Consider the following 23,707-nt stretch of genomic DNA (forward strand, 5'->3'; position numbering starts at 1 on the left):
TTTTGTATGTTTCTGTCAGGAACCTTTCAGTTTCCTCCTTATCAAGCAAAGTAAACCCCTTCTCTCCAGTATCTCCTCATATGAAACACTGGCAACTGGAACTGTGCACAGTTTGCTGCCGTAGCCTAGCTAAATATTTTCTACAGTTGATCTACATCTTCCCTGGTCTTGTAATCCCTGCCCCAGTGAATGAAGCAAGAATCCTGTACACCACCTTCACCACCCTATCTACCTGTGCTGCTGCCTTGAGGGATCGTAGGACTTTACACTGAGGCCCCTCTGTTCCTCAGTACTCTCTAGAGTCCATTGTGTTTTTTGCACAGAGGGTTGGTGGTTATCTGGAACAAGCTACCAGAGATTAGAGGCAGATTCAACATTTAAGTGACTTTTTGCAGGTATTTTGAGAGGAATGGAGTTAGAGGGTTGTGAGCCCAATGAAGTCCAGAGTATGGATAGAAGTTGTGGTCGGTCAGGAGAGGGAGTGAAAGGACCAGTTTCTCTGCCTTATGATACTGAGATCTCTGATTTGCTGTGTGCATCCTTCCTTACACATCTTCCCAAAGTGCAAACAGCTTGCACATTTGTTCCCTAATGGCACTACTCTTCTTTTGGTTCTTGTTTTATTTGCAAATTACTTGGGAATTTTCCTTCTCACCTGGATGAAGCAGTTCAGTTCTGAGGACAGACTGGAGAGGTTCGCTCTGTTCTCCCTAAAGCAGAGGAGGTTAAAGGGGGACATGATTGTGGTCAATAAAATTATGAAGGAGATAGGGGAGACTACAGGAAACTTTATCCTGTATCAGAGGTAGATAAACTAGAGGGCATAGATGTAGGATAAAGGAGAAGAGATTTAGAAGAGATCTAAAGGGGGCCTTATTCATCAGAATCAGGTTTATTATCACTAGCATGTGTTGTGAAATTTGTTAGCAGCAGTAGTTCAATGCAATCCATAATATAGAAGAAAATCAATCAGTCAATTACAGAATATGTATATTGAATTAAAAATCGTGCAAAAACAAATAATATAGATTTAAAGAGTGAGGTAGTGTCCAAGAATTCGATGTCCATTTAGGAATCGGATGGCAGAGGGGAAGAAGCTGCTCCTGAATCACTGAGTGTGTGCCTTCAGGTTTCTGTACCTCCTGCATGATGGTAACAGTGAGAAAATGCCCTGAGTGCTGGACGTCCTTAATAATGGACACTGCCTTTCTGAGACACCACTCCTTAAAGATGTCTTAGGTACTTTGTAGGCTAGTACCCAAGATGGAGCCAGCTAAATTTACAACCCTCTGCAGCTTCTTTCGGTCCTTTTCAGTAGCCCCTCACCCCCACCATTACCAGACAGTGATGCAGCTTGTCAGAATGTTCTTAACAGTATATCGATAAATGTTTTTGAGTGTTTTTGTTGACATACCAAATTTCTTCAAACTCCTAATGAAATATAGTCGCTGTCTTGCCTTCTTTATAGCTGCATCGATATGTTGGGACCATGTTAGGTCATCAGAGATCTTGAAACTGCTCACTCTCTGCACTTCTGATCCCTCTATGAGGATTGGTATGTGTTCCTTCATCTTGCTCTACTGAAGTCCAGAATCAACTCTTTTGTCTTAATGATGTTGCGTGTATGGTTGTTGCTGTGACACCACTTCACTTGTTGGTATATCTTGCTCCTGTATGTCCTCTCGTTTCCATCGGAGATTCTACCAACAATGGGTGTATCTTCAACAAATTTATAGATGGTATTTGAGCTATTCCTAGCCACAGTCATGGGTGTAGAGTAGAGCAGTAAGCTACACACCTTTGAGGGGCACCAGTGTTGATCGTCAGCGAGGAGGCGATATTGTCATCAATCTGCACAGATTGTGGTCTTCTGATTAGGAAGTCGAGGATCCAACTGCAGAGGGAGGTCTAGAGGCGCAGGTTCTGTAACTTCTTAATCAGGATTGTGGGAATGATGGTATTAAATGCTGAGCTATAGTCGATGAACAGCATCCTGACCAGAGATGAAGGTATCTGGAACACTGCTGGAGAGACTGGTGGACACAGAGTCAACTGACAGCATTGAAGAAGTATCCAGATGAGCACTTGAACTGATTAGGCATGAAGGGCTTTTAGCCAGGTGATGTGATTAATCCAGAAGAGTGCCTCGGGAAAAGGAGATGGCAAATGGTAAGGAGGGGGTGAGTGGTGGGCATTACGAGAAGTTTGAGAAATCAAATTGAACATTGATATCTCAAATTTCCAGTCATACCCCCTAACCATTTCCCATCCCTTTTTCCCTCTCTCACCTTATCTCCTTGCCCACTCATCGCCTCCCTCTGGTGCTTCTCCTCTCCGCCCGACTGCGCTTTTCCCTTTCTTCCATGGCCTTCTGTCTCTTTCACCAATCAACTTCCCACCTCTTTACCTCATCCCTTCCCCTCCGGGTTTCACCTATCACCTGGTGTTTCTCTCCCCCCTCTTCCCTCACCCCACCTTTTAAATCTACTCCTCAGCTTTTTTTTTTCTCCAGTCCTGCTGTAGGGTTTCAGCCTGAAACATGAACTACTTTATTCCATAGATGCAGCCTGGCCTGCTGAATTCCTCCAGCATTTTGTGTGCATTTAGATAAGATGCTTTCTACGGTGCATTGATTAAAACTGGTGAGAGGCAAAGAAGACATGCCAAATTTCTTTAGCCTCCTGGGAAGTTTGAGCAATGATGTGTTTTTATTTTGGACAGTCCCTTAATACGTTTTGAGTAGATGTTTGTTGAACACCTGTTCTAGATTTGGATGGAAACCCAGGCCATCTTTACCCACCCTCCCCAGAAGTCTTGAGCCCAGTCAAGTTCTGGTCTCAGGAGACATGAAGTGGGTGGAGCAACAGCAGTTTCCAAGGTCAGGATCTAAGTTATGGGCTATTCAACCTGGAAGAGAGGAATTTGCTAGATGATCTCAAGAAAAGATTGATTGATTGGTGTAGGTAAAGAAGACTGAAAATAACTTTAAATAAAAGATTGATAATAGAATAAGGAACTGTAGTTAGTTGATCATTTAAGGATTGATGTCATAATTCCTGGAGAGAATCAGTTGGCACAAGTTTGCTGGACATGTGGGCAACAAATATAACAGTTAGATGCTGAAACAGAGAGCGACTGGACAGCATGTTTGCTACTCCCCATCTATCACAAATTAGGAAGAATTTCAGCAGTAGCCATGTAAATCACTAAGTAAGGGTCTCAAGTCATTTCACGGGAGCCTAATAAACAAATCTTGACACTGAGTTGCCTAAGAGGACATTCGAAAAAATGCTGATTTAGAGGTAGATTACACTAGCTCTTCAACCCAACTCACTCATGCAGACCAAGGTGCCTTTCCTGGACTAGTCCCATTTGTCTGCATTTGGTCCTTTATTCTCTAAACCTTTCATGTCATGAGCATCTTTTAAACATTGTAATTGTTCCTGCCTTGAATGTTTCATCTGGCAGTTTGTTCCGTATATTCATTACACTGTGTGTGAAAAATCTCAAGCCCCTTTAAATCTTTCCTGTCTAAGCTCTGTTCTCTCATTTTGGCCTCCCCTACCCTGAGATAAAAACCTGACCAAGCTACTTAGCTACTCATATGCATGATTTTATAAATCCCAGGCTCTCTTGCTCCAGAGAATGTAGAACAATTACAGGTATGGGCAGAGAAGTGGCAGAAGGAGCTTAATTCAGGTTGGTGTGAGATGTTGCACTTTCAGAGGTCTAAGGTAAAAGGAAAGTCTGCAATTAATGGGAAAGCCCATAACAACATTGAAATTGAACACCATGTTCACTGAAAGGGGCCACACAAGGAGTTAAGGTGGTATACACCATCTTTACTTTCATTAGTCAGGACGTTAAGTAGAATAATAAAGAAGTCATGTCACAGCTATATGAAACTTTGGTTAAGCAGGACTTGGAATATTGTGTGCAGTTCTAGTACCTCCATAATAGGAAGGATGTTGAGGTGTTGCAGAGGGATGCTGCCTGGATTGGAGGGTATGGAATTGACATGAAATTTGCTGCACTGCCTGGATTGGAGGATATAAGGAAAGATGGAACAAACCTGTGTTGTTTTCTCTGGAACTTCAAGGGCTGAAGGAAGACCTGATATCGAAGTTCATAAAGTTAGGAGAGGCATAGAGCGAGTAGACAGTCTTTTTCTCAGGTTGAAATGTCAAGTAATGGAGAACATGCCTTTAATGTGAGAGTGGGAACTATTAAAGAAAGTGTGGGTCAGCCGGTCCACAGCAGATTTAATCACATTGGCTCTTCTCACAACCTTGGAACATCTGGACAGCAAAGATGGATACATCAGGATGTATTTTATTGATTACAGCTCAGTATCTTACACTATCATCTCCTCAAAACTAATCATTAAACTCTAAGAACTGGGCCTCAATACTCTCTTGTGCAATTGGATCCTGGATTTCCTCACTTGCAGACCCCAGTCAGTTTGGATTGGCAAAATCATCTCCACAATCTCCATCAACACAGGTGCACCCAGAGGGCTGTGTGCCCCCTGCTCTACTCACTTTATGCCGATGATTGGCCAAGTACAGCTCCAACGCCATATTCAAGTTTGCTGACCACACCACTGTTATGGGCCGTATCAAAGGTGGTGATGAGTCAGCATATAGGAGGGAGATTGAAAATTTGTCTGAGTGGTGTCATAACAGTAACCTCTCACTGTGTGACCAAGGTACTGATTGTAGACTTATGGAGATGGAAACCAGAGGTCCATGAGCCAGTACTCATTGAGGATCAGAGGTGGAGAGGGTCAGCAACTTTAAATTCCTGAGCGTCACTATCTCAGAACCCCTGTCCTTGACCCATCAAACAAAAGAAATTGTAAGGTAAGCATGACAGCGCCTCTGCTTCCTCAGGAGTCTGCGGAGATTTGGCATGTCATCAAAAACCTTGACAAACTTCTATAGATGTGTAGTGGAAAATGTTTTGACAGGCTGTATTCCAGCCTTGTCTGGGAACACCAATGTGTCTGAGTGGAAAATCCTACAAAATGTAGTGGGGTTGGCCCAGTACATTGTGGGTAAAGACCCCCCAACCATTGAGCTCATCTACATGAAGTGCTGTTGTAGAAGAACAGCATCCATTATCAAAGATCCTTACTATCCAGGCCATGCTCGTTTCTCGTTGCTGCAATCAGATAGAAGGTAGAAGTGCCTCAGAACTCACACCACCAGGTTGAAGAACAGTTACTACCCCTCAACCATCAGACTCTTGAACAAAAGAGGATAATCACACTCATGTATTGAGATGTTCCCAGAGCCAAAAGAGGATAACTACACTTTAAGGACTATTTATGGTATTTTTTCATGCTCTTGTTATTTATTGTTATTTGTTTATATTTATATTTGCATTTGCAGTTTGTTGTCTTCTAGGTTCTTGCTCTTTCATTGATCCTGTTTATAGTTACTGTTCTACAGATTTTCTGAGTATGCCTGCAGGAAAAAGAATCTCAGGGTTGTATGTGGTGCCATGTATGTGCTCTGATAATAAATTTAACTTTAAACTTTGGGTCAATTATTTATGGTAGGTGCTGGCTCCCAGGGGTGGTGGTGGAAGTAGATACTATTGATGTATTTAAGAGGCTGTTGGATAAACACATGAATATGTGGGTAATGTGGAGAATTGAATCCTGTGCACGCAGTAGAGATTAGTTTAATTTAGTGTTGTTTTCAACACAAGCATTATAGGCTGTTCCTGTGCTATGCTGTTCTGTGTTCTAAAAACAGTCCCAGTCTCTGAAGACTCTCCTCAAGCTCAAGCTCAAGCTCTCCAGTCCCAATAATATGTTAGTAAATCTTTCCTGTAACTTCTTTGGTGTAATCACATCGTTCCTGTAGTATGGTTACCAGAAGTGCACACAATATTCCAGGTCCAGTCTCACCAACTTTTGTATCAGTGTCTGATGAAGGCAAGCATGCCAAACACCACCTTCACCATCTTGTCTACATGTATCTCAATGTTCAGGGAGCTACTAGTTGCACCCCTGGATCTCTTTTCTATAGCACTCCCAGAGCCCCGTCATTTACTGTATAAGTCATGCTCTGGTTTGACTTCCCAAAACACATCATTTCTCATTTGTGCAAGTTAAATTCCATCAGCCAATACTTTCCCCACTTTGGCAGTTAACCTAAATCCTTTTTGTAACTTCAGACAGCCTTGTTTCAACGCCACCTGCCCTTCCACCTATCTTTGTTTTGTGTGCAAACTTGGCCACAAAGCCATCAATTCCTTCGTCCAAGTCATTGTCATACAATGTGAAAAGAAGCAGTTCTAACATCGACCCCCGTGGCACACCACTAGTCACCAGCAGCTAATCAGAAAAGGCACACTTTATTCCCAGTCTTTGCCTCCTGCCAGTCTGTCAATCTTCTGTCCATTTTACTACTTTTTCTGTAATAGCATGGGCTCTTACTTTGTTAAGCAGCCTCATGTGCAGCACCTTGTTAATGGTCTTTTGAAAATCCAAATAAACAACACTCAGTGACTCTCTTTAATCTCTCTGCTTGTTATTTCTTCAAAGAATTCCAGTAAATTTGCCAGGCAAAAGTTTCTCTTAAGGAAACCATGTGGACTACAGCTTATTTTGTCATGTGCCTCCAAGTATCCTGAAACCGCATCCTTAACAATTGGCTCCAACATCTTCCCACCCACTGAAGTGGCCTTTAATTTCCTTTCTTCTGCCTACGTCCCTTCTTAAAAAGTGGAGTGACATTTGCAATTTTCCAGGCCTTAGGAACCATTCCAGAATTCAGTGATTCTTGAAATATCCATACTAATGCCTCCACAATCTCTTCAGCTACCTCTTTCAGAACCCTGGAGTAAAGTGCAACTGGTCCAGTTGACTTATCCACCTTCAGACTTTTTCAGCTTCCAAAGCATTTTCTCCTTAGTACCCTTAGTACTTCCAACGACACTTACTACTGCCCCCTGACACTTGCATTTCAGGCATTCTGCTGGTGAAAACTGATGCAAAATACTTATTAAGTTCTACCACTATTTCTTTATCCTCCACTACCTCTGCAGTGTCATTTTCCAGCAGTGTGATATCCACTCTTGCCTCTTTTACTCTTTATATATCTGAAAAATCTTTTTGTATCCTCTTTTATATTATTGGGTAGCTTACCTTCATATTTCTTCTTCTTTCTTTTATGGCTTTTTTAGATGCCTTCTGTTGTTTTTAAAAGCTTCCCAATGCTTTACCTTCCCACTAATGTTTGCTATAATACATGACTTAACTTGTCAGCCAGGGATGCCTCATCCACTTTTTTGTCTTGCCTCCAACCTAATGGCATGAATATCAATTTCTCCTTCTGGTAAACAAATCTACCCCCAACCTTCCCTTATATCCCACTCTCACCTTTTACTTTTTCTCATATGCCTATTACTTCCCCTTGGGTCCACTCCTTCCCTTTTTATGGTTCACTCTCTTATGAGATTCCTCCTTCTCCAGCCCTTGACCATTCCTCCCAATGGCTTCACCTACCCTCTTTCACCCCCCCGCCACCTTTTATGATGGCATCTTCCCTCTTCCTTCTCAGTCTTGAACAAGTCTCAGCCTGAAACATCAACAATCTGTTTATTTCTATAGATGCTGCCTGACCTGCTGAGTTCCTCCAGTATTTTCTGTGTGTGTGTGTGTGTGTGTGTGTGTGTGAGTTGCTTCATCTTTGAGATGTATCTTTCCTGTGTCTTTCGAATTTCTCCCAGAAACACCAGCCATTGCTGTTCTGCTGTCATCCTGCTAGTGTTCCCTTCCAATCAACTTTGGCCAGCTCTTCCCTCATGCCTCTGTAATTCTCTTTACTCCATTGTTATACCGATGCATCTGATTTTAGCTTCTCTTTCTCAAAGTGCAGGGCCAATTTTATGATATTATGATCACTGTCTTCTAAGGGTTCCTTTACCTTAAGCTTCCTAATCAAATATGGATCATTACATAACACCCAATCCAGAATTGCTATTTCTCTAATGTGCTCAAACACAAGCTGGTCTAAAAAGCCATCTCATAGGCATTCTGCAGATTCCTTCCCTTGGGATCCAGCACAAACTGAATTTTCCCAATGTACCCTCATATTAAATCCCCCATCACTGTTGTAACATTGCTCATTTTACATGACTTTCCTATCTCCCATTTTAATTTATAGCCAACATCCTGGCTACTGTTTGGGGGTCTGTATATAACTCCCATCAGGGTGTTTTAATCCTTGCAGTTTCTTAACTCAACCCCATAAGGATTCAACATCTTCCAATCCTATGTCACCTCTTTCTAAGGATTTGATTTCATTTTTTTTAACCTTTGCCTACCTGTTGCCAATCTTTAACTACGCTACAAGATCATCTACTCTATTCCATTTACTGTGTACATTCAGGTATAACATCTTTAGTCCTGTATTTATCATTTTTGATTTTGGCACCCTGTTACACTGACTACAATTTTGCCTTATCACTCTGGTTCTCATCCCCCTGCCAGATTAGTTTAAACCCTCCCCAAAAGCTCGAACAAACCTGCCCACAAGGATATTGGTCTTCCATGGGTTCAAGTCTAACTTGGAGTTTTTTTTTGTACAGGTAATACCTTCCCCAGAAGAGGTCCCAATGATCCAGAAATCTGAAGCACTGCCCCCTACACTAGTTCTGTAACCATGCATTCATCTGCCAAATCAACTTATTCGTATCCTCATTGGCCTGTGACACGGGCAGCAATTCAGAGATTACTACCCTGGAAGTCCTGCCTAACTCACTATTTTCTTCTCAAAAATCAAAGTAAAATTATTATCAAAGTACATATATGTCAGCATATACAACCCCGACATTGATTTTCTAGTGAGCATACTCAATAAATCTTTAGAATAATAACCATAACAGAAACAATGAAAAATGCCCAATTAGGACATTCAACCAGAGTGCAGAGGACAACAAACTGTTCAAATAGAAAAAGAAGTAGTGTTAATAATAATAAATAAGCAAGCAATAAATATCGAGAACTCGAAGAGCCCTTGAAACTGTCTCCATTGGTTGTGGGAATATTTTCATGATTGGACAATTGAAGTTGACTGAAGTTCAATCAGGTTGAGGGGTAGTAACTGTTCTTGAACCTGGTGGTGTGAATCCTGAGGGTCCTGTGCCTTCTTTCTGATGGCAGTAGCAAGAAGAAAGCATGTCGTAGGTGGTGGGGGCTCCTGATGATGGATGCTACTTTCTTCTTACACAGTTTCCTACAGATGTGCTCAATGGTTGGGTGGGCTTTACCTGTGATGGACTGGGCTGTACCCACTACTTTTTTTTAGGGTTTTCTGTTCAAGAGCATTGTTGTTTCCATACCAGGCTCCGATGCAGCCAGTAAATATACTCTCCACTACACATCTATAGAAGTTTGTCAGCGTTTTAGATGTCATGCCCAATCTTCGCAAACTTCTAAGGAAGTAGAGGTGCTGCCATGCTTTCTTCATAATTGCACTTTCGTGCTGGGCCCATGACAGGCCCTCCAAAATAACATCAAGAAATTTAAAGTTGCTGACCCTCTCCACTTCTGATCCTTTGATCAGGGCTGGCTCATGGAACTCTGGTTTCCTTCTCTTGAGTCAATAATCAGCTCCTTGATCTTGCTGACATTGAGTCATAGGTTGTTGTTATGACACCACTCAGCCAGATTTTCAATCTTCTTCCTACAGGAACCTTTGATTTTCCAATGGTAGTGGTGTCGTCGGCAAACTCGAATATGGCATTGGAGCTGTGCTTAGCCACACGGTCATACGTGTGAAGTCTTCCGCCCTTTTTCTACCAATGTCATTGGTACCAATATGTACCATGACTTCCAGCTGTTCACCTTCTCCCTGTAGACAGCCATGGATCTGATCTGAGATGTCCCTGACCCTGGCATCTGGGTCTCAACATACCATCTGGGTGGTCTCTTTCACTTTCACAGAATCCACTTTCTGCTCCTCTAATTATGGAATCCTGTCACTGCTGCACTCCTCTTCTTCCCTTTTCCCTTTTGAGCCACAGAGCCTGACTCAGTGCCAAAGTCACTGTAGCTTTTCCCTAGAAGGTTATCTGCTTGAAAAATATCTGAAGCGTTATACATATTATTGAAGGAAATGGCCATAGGGGTACTCTGTCCTGGCTGCCTATTCCCTTTCCTTCTGACAGTCACCCTGGGACCCACTTCCTGCAAGTTGGGGTGACTACATCCCTGTAGCTCCTATCTATCGCCTACTCAGTCTCCCTGATGACTATGTCTGCATGAAGTGCATCCAGCTGCAGCTCCAGTTCCTTAACACAGTCTATAAGGAGCCACAGCTCAATGCACTTCATGCAGATGTAGTTATCTGGGAGCCTGCAGGTCTTCCAAATTTCCCATTGTTAAGTTGGAGAGGGTACAGAACAGATTTACAAGGATGCTACATGGACTAGAGGCCCTGATTTACAGGGAGAGGTTGGCCATCATAGAGTGCAGAAGAATGAGGGGGTGACCTCAGAAGTTTATAAAATCATGAAGGGAGTGGATAAGATGGATGGTCATATTTTTCTTCAGGCCTGAGGAGTCCAAGGAAAGGCCACATATACAAGACAAGAGGGGAGAGATTTAAATGAGATCTGAGAAGTAACTTGTTAAACAAAGGGTAGTGAGTATCCAGAATGAGCTGCTACCAGGGAAAAAAGTTGAGGTGGGTCTAACTGCACATTCATGGAGGAGAGGGCTTGGAGAGATATGGGCTGAACATAGGTAATGAAACTAGCAGCGTGGATGCTGTGGTTGGCACCAACCAGTTGAATTGAAAGGCTTCTTCCGTGCTCTATTACTATATGACTCTTGGGCAAAATGTTCCAGGCTGTATGGAAACATCTTTCCTTTGGATCTTTCCCAATTTAAAACTCTGCCCCTGGGATTCTTCGACCCCACTTCTAAAGAAAATAGATCTTTCTTCTGTTTAGACATCACAACCATTACAACCACTGAGAGAAGGCAGGAAGTAGAAGAGGTTGGATTACTCTTACACAGACCTGATACAGACTTCACTCGATAGTGTGCTCCTTTGTGTGGGAGCACCTCTGAGAGTCTGTATTATAATTAGATAAAAGTGGAGAATAACTAAGGAAAGAAAATGGCTCATTTGGGATCGACCAGCTGACCTTTGGGATGTGGCAGGAATCTGGAGCACCACAGCAAACATGCTTCTGCCTCCATCACCTAATCTAAACAGCTCGTGATCTTATGAGATTGCTCCTTAGCCCTTTCCACTCCAGTGGAAACAATCCCAGCCAGTCTGTGTATCAGTGGTCCTGATCTCCGACTGTGTATCCTACTTTTGTGCTTCTGAACTGTCCCACCTTCCATCCAGTGAAAGAAACCTGCTGCACACAGCAGCTCCAGAAAGATTATGGACATATCTTAACATTTGCTTACACCAACCATAAAGAGAGCACGAGATTGGAGCGCACAGGGAAAAGATGCTGTCACAAGCGGATTGTATACAACCAAAGAGACAGTACTTAGGCTCAGAACAGAACCAGGGTCTCTAGTGCTGTGGGACTGCTGCGCCACTGTACCCACAACTGACACTGTCTGTTCCCCAGTCTGGGCGGTGTTGGGGCAGGGAGGGACTGCATACTGGTCTCTGACCCTGTGTCTCTGCTCTTCCTTTACAGCTGCCTTACCATGAGCTGGAAAAGCTGAATGGGATCGAGGAAGTTAAACAGTATTTACAAAAGAGACTCCTGGACGTGCAGTTATGACGATCAAAGACTAGATACTTTTGTACCTCCTCCCGTTTGTACTTGGAGAGTCGGCAGTGGCCTCCGCTGGCAATCAGACCTCGGCAGATTGTAGCGCCGATCCTGTTGGGAATTCTGGAATTGCTCTGATTATTTCTTTCCCCCTTCCCTTTTTCCTTTGGAGTGTAGCGAGTGTGTCTCCTGGTTTTACTGTTTTTATTTGCTTTTTGTGTGTTCACATGCTAACTACTGCCAGATGTCTTGCACCATCTCTGGAGACGGTAGACTGTAAGCAATGAGCTACTGGATATTTTCACAGGAAGTTTCACAAAAGGTCAGTCTTTGTGGAGTTTGAACTGAGTGTTCACTAGCCCTTGTGGAGTGGATGCTAACCACCCCATCGTTTGCCTCTCACTACCTTCCAAAGTTGAAGGAAGTGAGGGGTTTTGGGTTTCCCTCTCTCAGACTGAGGGGGAGGCACAGGCGGGGACAGGGTAAAGTAAACTGTTCTCAATGCTCCAACTCCCCCAACAGACAGCCGGAGGCCTCTGAGTATAGTGAGAGGTTCCCCCTCCCACCCCAGATCTGGCTGGCAGGGGTAGAGAGGCAGCACTGAACAGTGGTGTGGGTACCTCCACTCCGACTTGTGTCATTGACCACTGGACTTTGCAAGATCAAATGGTTACAGAGCCCCGTTTATTAACTAACACCTCGGGTTCAGTGCTCCCACAGTGTCAATGGAGAGGCATTTCCAGGATTTGGACTCACTTTACGGTGTAGCTATTTGCCTGTACTCCTAATCAGCACAGGGCCAGTGAGGAAGGGAGCTGCTGTTGAAAGAGCCCTGGGGTGTTGCTTTGGTGTGTGTTGTGGGTGTGTTCACTACCACCGTCGAGGGCCAGAGGTGCAGGGAGTGTTTTATAAGGCTGCTAGCTGTGAGGAGGCAAATGAGCTCGAACTCACAGGCCTGCCTGCCCACTGCATTCACTTTAACCACTCTTTACTTTTGCATGATGTAAATTTAATTTAACCATTTGAGGATTTTATACAGTATGATTCTTAGTGGGGGGTTAGTGAAAAGGGTTTCCTATCACTGTCCCCTTAGAGATTTCCAACTGCTCTGTGAAGGGGTGTAGGATAGGAGTGGCCATAGTTCTCTTTGGTTGATGGACTGAGGACACTGTTGACTATTCATAGTCAGGTGAGGAGAGAGGGGAAGCAGTAAAAAGCTGCCCCCCACCTGCTGGCAATTGTGAGAGTTGAATTAATTGCACAGTCCTTGAAGTGGGTTCATCTCGCTGGGTGTGTTTGACTGTAGTTCAATGGTAATTGTCTGTTAGTGTGTGGGTTGTAGGTAGATGGTGTGCAGAATGCAAGTCTTTAATCCCAGCTGGGTGGGGATGTGGGATTGATGAAGAGAAGGGGCAGAGGCTTAGTATTTTAAATTTGGTTAGGTTTTGAATGGTGGGTTTGGGGGTCAATGGGATTGTGGGTTTAATATGTGAATGAATGAGGAATTTCTGAAATTCTGACACGTCCATCAGCATCAGGGTGGTGTGTGTGTTGAGGTCAAATAGGATTTTTAAAATAATCTTCGTGTGTTTGTAGGGTTGCTACGAGGTTGGGGTGTGGTGCTGGATATGTTTACCACAAGAGGATATATTCATGAGCTAGAGTCCCAAACACTTACAAATCTGGTTGGTAATTTACCACGGCTGTAGCAGTCCAAGGGGGAGTTTTGGAAGGGATTATAAAATACCTGGGAATAAATTAAAAAAACAAGGAAAATCCTCTCACTTTGTCTGTGTCTCATATCATTGCAACATTTCTTGGTATTTTGAATGTTGTGGTCTGTGAGGAGTGGATTGGTGGGGGTGGCCTTCATTTTGGCATGGGAGGGTATGACTAATTGTCTCAGTTGTCCTGAGAGCACTGGGGGTTATTGGCACATATGGAACGTTGTCACATTCTGGCCAGGATAGACAGGTCAAGGAGACTGTTTTCTCTCTCTGAACACCATCGTGTTTTATCTTTTCTGTGATTTTTTTCAAGGTCAGCTTGCAGATTTCCCAGAGCAACACATAACCTGCTGGATGAGCTGTCAACATTCCTTTTCTCACCCCTACCAGAGGGTGTTCAATCTGTTGAGTTCTTCCAGCAGATTGTTTGTTCCAGCAGTTGAAGATTCCAACTTCTGCCATCTTTTGTGTCTGCAGATTCCCAGAATTCAGTTTTATCTCATCCCTGGTGGAATTTCTGTCCAAGACCTTGGAGTTACTAGAGTCATGAAGCCTTTGCCTCTATAATGTAGTGAGAGGTTTACTCAGAGCAATCACCACTGTCACTGGCATGTGGTGCCAACGTCCCACCCTCACACCATAGGTAGTGAAGTGTCTTCATCCATTGGCAGCATCATTCAACCTAGGATGATAAGAGACAGCATACACAAAATGCTGGAGTTACTCAGCAGGTCAAGTAGCATCTATGGAAAAGAGTAAACTGTTGACATTTCAGGCCAAGATGCCAACTCTTTTCCACAGATGCTGCCTGGCCTGCTGAGTTTCTCCAGTATTTGTATGTTGCTTTGTATTTCCAGCATCTGCAGATTTTCTCGTGCTTGAGACAAAGAGACAGAGCTGCTGCCGTGTACTGATTTAACCTTTAATACAGTCATCACTAGATTCCCTAGCTCTCAACTCTTTGGGGCAATTTTATAAAAATTAGTTCATGAAACATAGAAAATTGGTTTATTATTTTTAGGCTTTGTAACTCCAAATTCTAATCGAAACACAGGAGCCTAGGTAATCTTGTCTACTTCATTTTTACTTTAGTGGGGCACACATATGATGTGGTGGCGTTATTACATATACCATTCACATACTTTTACATGTAATCGATGAACAGCAAAGATTGCTTGATCAAACAATATATTTACAATATTACTGAAATATTAAATATACAACACTCCTCTTTGCTTAGCTATAAACTCCAGCTCAATAAAGAATGCATATACAGTATACTGTATATTACAATGACTATATAGACATACACAACATAGTAAATTTTAAATTGTCCCTTCAAGCCCAAAGATTTAATTCCAGTAGAGGATTTCTTACTGTTGTGGGTTAACATCTTTCCTGAGCTGGGGTGGGGAAGGATGTGTCACTGCTTGGCAGGAGAGACGTGATTGTGATCTCAGGTTCTGGGGCTTCCTCCATGATGGTTGCAGGAGTTGACTCTGGGACTGCAGGAAGTGGTTCTGACAGCTCTGGACATCTTTCTTCTCTAACAATTGACTCTGCTCTCCTCAACTGATCAATGTGTCGCCTCCAGATGACATCAGGTGCAATCTCCACTGTATAGGAGAGGAGTCCTACTCTGTCCTTAATCTTTCCAAGAATCTACTTTGATCACCTCTGTAATCCCTCACCAGGACCACTTGTATAGGAGTGAAACATCAAACCTCCTTGAGTCCTCAGTTTGTCTCAGCTGTTTGTCCTGTAATCACCTTCTGAGATTGGGTTTGAGAAGATCCAAATGTGATTGTAAGAGATAACCCAGGAACAGCATAGCTGGTGACTTGTTATTGTGGAGTGTGCTGCATTTCGATATGCAAGGAGGAATAGTGAGCTTCTGGTTCCATGTATTTCTGCTGACGTTGCACACAGTGCATTCTTTAGAGTCTGGACCAACCTTTCTGCCAAGCCATTTGTAGCTGGGTGGCAATGGTGCAGATGTAATACATATTATTCCATTCATTTTCAGGAATGACTGGAACTCTGAGGAGTTTATTATTCATTGTGTATGTTCCCAATGATTGTCTCTAACTTAACAGGACTACCTGCCATCTGCCATTGCTCTACATGTTTTACTGATCAATATTTTCCCATAACCAAAAACTGTTCTTGCTATCTACATACTACCATTTTGTTGTGCAATCTGCAAACTTACTAATCACACAATATCTAAATCTTTAATCTCTTCCCAAGGAGTAAAGGTCCCACTACTGATGTCTGTGGTATGCCACTAGTCACAGGCTTCGAATCACAACTCCTTTCTGTCAGCAAGCCAGCTTTAGATCCACTCCCCTTGCTTTTTGTTACCTCTTCAAAAAATTAATTTGAATTGTTCAGACAAGATCTCCGACTAACAAAAACCTGCTAATCATCATAATCAGAACCAGAATTGGATTCAGGTTTATTACCACTGACATTTATGGCATGAGATTTGACGTTTTATGGCAGCAATACAGTGTAAAGACAAAATTAGTATAATATAAAAAAAAAATAATAAATAGTGCGAAGAAAGGATTAACAAGGTAGCATTCATGTTTCATGGACCATTCAGAAATCTGATAGCAGAGGGGAAGAAACTTTCTGAATTATTGAGTGTGGGTCTTCACACTCCTTTGCCCCCTCCCCAGTGGTATTAACAAGAAGAGCACATTCTATACTCCAAAGTGCTTCCCTATTCACAATTCAGCATATCTGCCATTTGCTTCCTTTAGCTTCGATATCCCTTACCTGGATTTGCTGCCATTTCACTCATTGGCCCCGAACTTTCACACTGACCCATGTAAAAACTTCCCATTAGTTGGTTGTAAATCTACCTGCAGGTCCTCATTCTACTTTGCCAAGATCTCTCATGATATTGAAATCTGCTATTTAAGATTCAGGTGTTAATTTTTGGACATCCTTTTACAAAGTTTCTTTGAAACTTAGTTATGGTCACCATCTATGAAATGCTCTCCCACTGACATTGTAACCTCTGCCCAGGTGCATTGCTAATGATTTGGTCCAGTCCCATTCCTTCCCCAGCAGCACACAGCTACACATTGATTAGAAATCTTGCCTGCATGCACATTCCCACAAAGATGGTCCTGGGAAACTCGACATCATCTGGCACTTTACCAAAGTACTCTATGATTTGTCTAATACCTGCTCTTCTCTTTTATGCTTATTGTTAAACCTCTAGTATAACTGCTGCACAGCGATGGCTTCCTTTTTGTTCTACGTACAGCATAGAACAGTACTGCACAGGAACAGGCCCATGATGTTGTGCAGAACTAATAAACTAGTAAGTAATTGCCAAGCTAAACGAATCCATTCTGCCTGCACAGTGTCCACATTCCTCCATTCTCTATATTCACATGCCTATCGAAGAGCCTCTTAAATGACTCTTATCATATTTGCCACCACCACCACCTCTTAGTTGGACCAGGACAGGGCTGTTTGCTTTGCTTATCAGACTCTCTTAGTTTATTTTCAATACTTGATTTCACCAGCCCCCAATGCACTTCTACTCCTGTACACTATTCCCCTGCTAGTCTAGTTTCACCCTTCTATAATGCCATTGGAATCCTTTCCATAAGGATGTTAGTCCTTTTTCAGTCCCGGTGCAATCTCTCTGCCTTGTTTAGGTTCCAACTTCCTTGAGTGATCAGAGTGATAGAACATAGAAAACTTACAGTACAATACAGGCCCTTAGGCCCATGATGCTGTGCTGAACATGTACTTACTTTAGAAATTACCTAGGGTTACACATAGCCCTCTATTTTTCTAAGCTGCATGTACCTATCCAGGAATCTCTTCAAAGAGCCTATCATATCCGCCTCCACCACCATCGCTGGCAGCCCATTCCACACATTCACCACCCCCCGTGTAAAAAAAACTTACCAGACACCTCCTCTGTACCTATTTCCAAGCACCTTAGAATTGTGCCCTCTTGTGTTAGCCATTCGCAGTTAGACCCTGTGAAAAAGTCTCTGACTCCACATGATCAATGCCTCTCATCATCTTATACATTTCTATCAGGTCACCTCTCATCCTCCGCCACTCCAAGGAAAAAAGGCCGAGTTCACTCAACCTATTCTCATAAGGCATGCTCCCCAATCCAGGCAACAGCCTTGTAAATCTCCTCTGCACTCTTTCTATAGCTTCCATATCCATCCGGTAGTGAGGTGACCAAAGCTCAGCACAGTACTCCAAATGGGCTCTGATCAGGGTCCTATATAGCTGCAACATTACCTCTTGGCTCCTAAACTCAGTCCCACGATTGACGAAGGCCAATGCACTGTATGCCTTCTTAACCACGGTCTTACCATTAATACTATATTCTGCCATCATATTTGACCTACCAAAATAAACTTACTCACACTTATCTGGGTTGAACTCCATCTGCCACTTCTCAGCCTGGTTTTGCATCCTATCAATGTCCTGCTGTAACCTCTGACAGTCCTCCACACTATCCACAACACCCTCAATCTTTGTGTCATCAGCAAATCTACTAACCCATCCCTCCACTTCCTCAGATCCTGAGATCTAAACCCTTCTATCCTGCACCATACGATCAACTAACTTGTCATTGGATCTGGAAATAATAATATTGCTTGCAAGTGATTTATTAGGTATTCTTAACAAATAAATAATAGTAACAAACTCACTCTCACGTAAGGAAGGAAGAATGAAGAAAGACAGAACTTTGCCTTGTGGTTCTCTTTATACTGAAAGATAGCTCAGATCAGACAGATTAAGATGTTTGTTAAGAACAGTCTATGAGGCAGTTCATTTATACAGGTGTGACACGGACTGCAGACAAAAATCTACCAAAAATACAGAAGTACAAAAATACAGAACCAGCTATACAACAAATTATTGAAAACCCACTGAATATTTACACATAGACAGGTAATTATGCAAACAACAATAAAGAAAGTTGAACTATAAGAACAATGGCATTTTAGAAAGGAACTGTCAATATTTCCAGTTGAAACTCTACATCCGATTCAAAGAGGACTTGAGAGCAAATTTCTCACACTAAGGGTGGTGGGTTGAGGAACGAGGTTCAAGTGGAAATTATGACATTTAAAATACATTTAGACAGGTACATGGATCAAAAAGGATGAGGGGGATAAGGGTCAAAAGCAGGGAAATGTGATTTAGCTCAAGTTGACAACTTGGTCAGCATGAACAAGTTGGGCTGAAAGGCCTCTTTCCATTCTGCATATCTATATGTGTGGCTTTGCTGGGAGCCAGCATGAATTTGATGAGCTGACTCTTTCTGTTATACATGAGCAATAATTCTAACCAAGTCTGCAAGTTTAGATTTGATCTTTTTGTCTTTCCATTGTCTAAACACAGCTAAACTGACAGAAACTTGCACCCCCACCTTCTCAGGACATACCAAATCTGACATCCTCTGGAAGTGCAGTCACTCATGTAATCTAGAAGAGACAGTGTGGGGAAATAGAGGGATCTTGGGCTCCTTATCCATAAATCCCTCAAAAATACCACACGTTAATATTATGGTAAGAAGGCATTTGGTGTTTTGGCTTTTGTTAGTCGTGGGATCAAGTTCAAGAGTTGTGAGGTAATATTGCAGCTCTACAAAACTAGTTAGACCACACTTAGAGTTTTGGTTGTCTCATTAATAGGAAGGATGTTTTTAGAGGCACTGCAGAGGAGGTTTACCAAAATGTCTTCTGAGGATAGGTTGAGTGAGCTAGGTCCATTCTCTGGGACACAGGAGAGCAAGATGTAACTTGACAGAGGTGCACAAGATGTTACGAGGCATAGATTGTCACTCTCTTGCAGGGTTGAAATGGCTAATATGAGGGCGCATAATTTTAAGGTAACTGGAGGAAAGTATAGGGGGATGTCGGAGATAGGTTCTTTATCCAGAGTGGTGGGTGTATGGAACACACTGCAGGGTGATGGTAGAGGCAGAAACATTGGGACCATTTAAAAGACCTCAGATAGGTATATGGAGGGCTAAGTGGGAAGGAAAGGTTAGATTGAACTTGAAGTAGGTTAAAAGGTCAACACAACGTTATGGGCTGAAGAATCCTTCACCTTGTCTGCTAAAGGAATCTCATATCTTCTTTTAGCTTTCCTGATTTCAAGTGTTCTCTTGCATTTCTAATACTCAAGTACCTCATTTGTTCCTATCTGCCTATACCTACTATGCACCTCCTCCTTTTTCTTAACCAGGGCCTCAATGTCTCTCAAAAACCAATGTCCTCTAAATCTGTGGGAGGACCTCATTCCCCTTCTTACCTTTCTCATTATTGACAATGAATATACAATATCCACAGCATCATGGATGCTCCAGCAGTGAATCCATCCACAATTCCCGGAGGAATGTCAGGAGCTGCCGCAGGACACATTTCTTGCACAAATGGACTCCAGAAGTGACCTTGTTGTCTCACATTGCACAGAAGGAGCAGACCGATTTCTTGTGTAATGGGTTGCCCTCACCTTATTCAGTACAGCCCCATGTTATGGAAGGAGCTGTTGAGGGTATTTGTCACAACTGCAGACACTGCCACACTCTCACAGGTGGGAAGCTGGAAGAAACTGGCAATCTCACACGTGGGAGTGCACATTCCAGCCAATTTGGGTTTCTTCACAAATGTATTTAACTCACTTCCTTTCGTTTCAGGCTTGTCAAGTCTTGACAGAAGTACAGCGACAGCAACGCTCTGCTTAACTTAGTCCACATTCCGAGAAAGAAGATTACAATTTAGATTGATGCTGTAAATGAGCGGTATTAATTTTCTTATGTTTGTGGTACTGGGAAGCTGGGTGGCCGCGAATAACACACACGAGAGACGAGACGAGGAACAAATGTGCTGTTGTTTATTTTACTTGTAAGTCGTCTACCCAGAATGCCCTCTCACATTATGTTCAGAATGTTACACACAGGTAAGCTTGATAGCAGCCCGTAAGGGTCAAAATATACATGAATACGTAACAAATTTAGTACTTAAGTTACTGCTTCCAAGCCACAGTGACGGTGTGAGATTTTGAGAGTTGTAGTTCTCAGTCCTGTTAGCCTAGCAGTTATTATTTTGCTTTTGTTCTGTACAGTTCTTATTAAACCTCAGTGAATGGTTCATTCCACTTCTCTCCCTCTCCCTCTGCACTTGGACTTTTGTCAGTAGGGGGATCAGCCCATTACATCACTGGCATATCCAACCCCACCATCAGTAGGATCTATAGGAGGTGCTGCCTGAAGAGGGCAACATCCATCATCAAAGCTACTCACCATCAAGGTCATGCTATTTCCTAGCAGCTACCATTGAGCAGGAGGTACAGAAGCCTGAAGTCCCACAACCACTAGGTTCAAGAACAGCTACTTTTCTTCAACCAGTCTGTTTTGGACTTTACTAGAATAACCTTACCCTAATTATTATTAGCTCCGTATAACAACACCATGTCCACTTTGATCATTTTGAACCCCCATTCTCCTGCTTTCTCCCCATAATATTTCACGTCCTGACTAATCAAGAACCTATCAACCTCTCTTCAGTGCACCCAATGACCTGGCCTATCTGTGGCAACGAATTCCACAGATTCACCACCCTCTGGCTAAAGAAATTACTCCTCATCTCTGTTCTAAATGGACACCTCTATTCTGGTCTTAGAGTCACCCACCATAGGAAGCATCCTCTCCACATCTACTCTATCTAGGCCTTTCAACATTTGATAGGCTTCAAAGAGATTTAACCCTCATTCTTGTAAATTCCAGCGAGTAAAAGCAATCAATTGCTCCTCATTTGATAAGTCTTTTGTTCATGGAATTCTTCTGAATGCTTTCCTTGTCAGTACATACTTTCTTAAATAAGTTGTCCAAAACTGCACACAATACTCCAAGTGAGGCCTCACCAGTGCCTTAGGAAGCCTCAGCATTGCATCCTTGCTATTATATTCTCAAAATTACTAGTAATATTGCATTTGCCTTCCTCACCATTGACTAAACCTACAAATTAAACTATAGGAAATCCTGCACAAGGACTCCTAAGTCCCTTTGCACCTTGGATTTTTGAATTTTCTCCCCGTTTATGCAGTTGTACAAGGCCTTGGTGAGACCGCACCTAGAATATTGTGTGCAGTTTTGGTCCCCTAATCTGAGGAAAGATATTCTTGCCATAGAGGGAGTACAGAGAAGGTTCACCAGATTGATTCCTGGGATGGCAGGACTTTCATATGAAGAAAGACTGGATCGTCTAGGCTTATACTCACTGGATTTTAGAAGATTGAAGGGGGATCTTTCTGCAGCCTCCCTGTTTCCTCAACAGTACTTGCTCCTCCACCTATCTTCACATTGACCACAAAGCCATCTATCATCCAAATCATTGATGTACAAAATAAAAAGAAGCAGCCTCAACACTGACCCCTGTGGAACACCGGCAGCCAACCTACCGATCAGCCAATGCTCTGTCCGTGCTAGTATCTTTCCTGTAATACCATGACTTTTTTTGTTAAGCATGTGTGGTGCGTTATCAAAGGCCTTCTGAAAATCCAAATACATAACATCCGCCTATTCTTCCTTTGTCTATCCTGTTTGTAATGTCCTCAATGGATTCCAACAGATCAGTCAGGCAAGATTTTGCCTTAAGGAAACTGAGCTGATTTTGACATATTTTATCATGTGCCTCCAAGCACCACAAACTACATCCTTAACAATCAACTCCAACATCCTCCCAACTACTGAGGTCAGAATAAATGGCCTATAATTTCCTTTCTTCTGCCTCCTTCCCTTCTTGAAGAGTAAAGTGACATTTGCAATTTTCCAGTCCTTTGAAACCATTTCAGAATCTAGTGATTCTTGAAAGATCATTACTAATGCCTCCACAATCTCTTCAGCCACCTCTAACAGAATCCTGGGGTGTAGTACAGTTTCCCAAGTACCTTCTCCCTAGTAATAGCAACTGCACTCACTTCTGTCCTCTGACACTCAAACGTCTGGCATACTACTACTCTCTTCCACAGTGAAGACTGGCACAAAATATGTATTCAGTGCATCCACTATTTCCTTGTCCCCCATTACTACTACTCTCCAGCATCATTTTCCAGTGGTCCAATATCTACTCTTGACTTTCTTTTACTCTTTATATCACTGAAAAAAACTTCAGTTATCCTCTGATATTTTTGGCTAGCTTACCTTCATATTTTTTCTTTTCTTCCCTTTTAGATTTTTTTAGTTGCCTTCTGATGGTTTTTAACAATCCCCAGTCCTCTAACTTCCCATTAATTTTTGCTTGAATATATGTTCTCTCTTTAGCTTTTACTTTGGCTTTGACTTCATTTGTCAGTCACGGTTGTGTCATCCTCCCTTTGTGTCAATGGCTCTCCACTCGGCTTTAGACCACTAAGACAACACAAACACCTATGTCAAGCTACGTCGACTATAGCTTAGCATTTAATAGCATCATTCCCACAATCCTGACTGAGAAGTTGCAGAACCTTTGCCTCCGTACCTCCTTCTGCAATTGGATCCTTGACTTCCTAACCAGAAGACCACAATCCGTACAGATTGGTGATAACATATTCTCCTCACTGATGATCAACACTGGTGGACCTCAGAGGTGTGTGCTTAGCCCACTGTTCTATTTCTATATACGCATGACTGTGTGACTAGGCATAGCTCAAATACCATCTATAAATTTGCTGATGATGCAACAGTTGTTGGTAGAATCTCTGATGGAGATGAAGGAGTGAGATATGCCAACTAGTGGAGTGGTGTCCCAACAACATCCTGGCACTCAGCGTCAGTAAGATGAAAGAGCTGATTGTGGACTTCAGGAAGGGTAAGACGAAGGAACACATAACAATCCTCATAGAGGGATCGGAAGTGGAGAGAGTGAGCACTTTCAAGTTCCGGGGTATCACAATCTCTGAGGATCTAATCTGGTCCCAACATATCAATGTAGTTATAAAGAAGGCAAGACAGCGACTATACTTCATTAAGAGTTTGAAGTGATTTGGCATGTCAACAAATACACTCAAAAACTTCTATAGTTGTACCGTGGAGAGCATTCTGACAGGCTGCATCACTGTCTGGTATGGGGGGAGGCTGCTACTGCACAGGACCAAAAGAAGCTGCGGAGGGTTGTAAATCTAGTCAGCTGCATCTTGGGTACTAGTCTACAAAGTACCTAGGACATCTTCAGTGA

At 42.6% G+C, this 23,707-nt stretch overlaps 1 protein-coding gene across 3 annotated transcripts in view; it reads left to right on the forward strand.

Annotated features, from left to right (window-relative positions):
• Window positions 1-21,633, forward strand: part of fastk (Fas-activated serine/threonine kinase) — a 70,550-nt gene extending 48,917 nt beyond the window's left edge. For 2 of the 3 annotated variants that reach the window (XM_073044997.1, XM_073044978.1), the window contains one exon: window positions 11,686-13,544. In XM_073044997.1, the coding sequence (XP_072901098.1) occupies window positions 11,686-11,713 (28 nt within the window). In that variant the 3' untranslated portion in view covers window positions 11,714-13,544. Of the gene's footprint in view, window positions 1-11,685; window positions 13,545-20,190 lie in introns of those variants that run through there. The other variant, XM_073044988.1, reaches the window with a different exon arrangement.
• The last annotated feature ends 2,074 nt before the right edge of the window (window positions 21,634-23,707 follow it).

The sequence above is a fragment of the Hemitrygon akajei genome, chromosome 1, assembly GCF_048418815.1.
Source record: "Hemitrygon akajei chromosome 1, sHemAka1.3, whole genome shotgun sequence".
Taxonomy (NCBI): Eukaryota; Metazoa; Chordata; class Chondrichthyes; order Myliobatiformes; family Dasyatidae; genus Hemitrygon; species Hemitrygon akajei.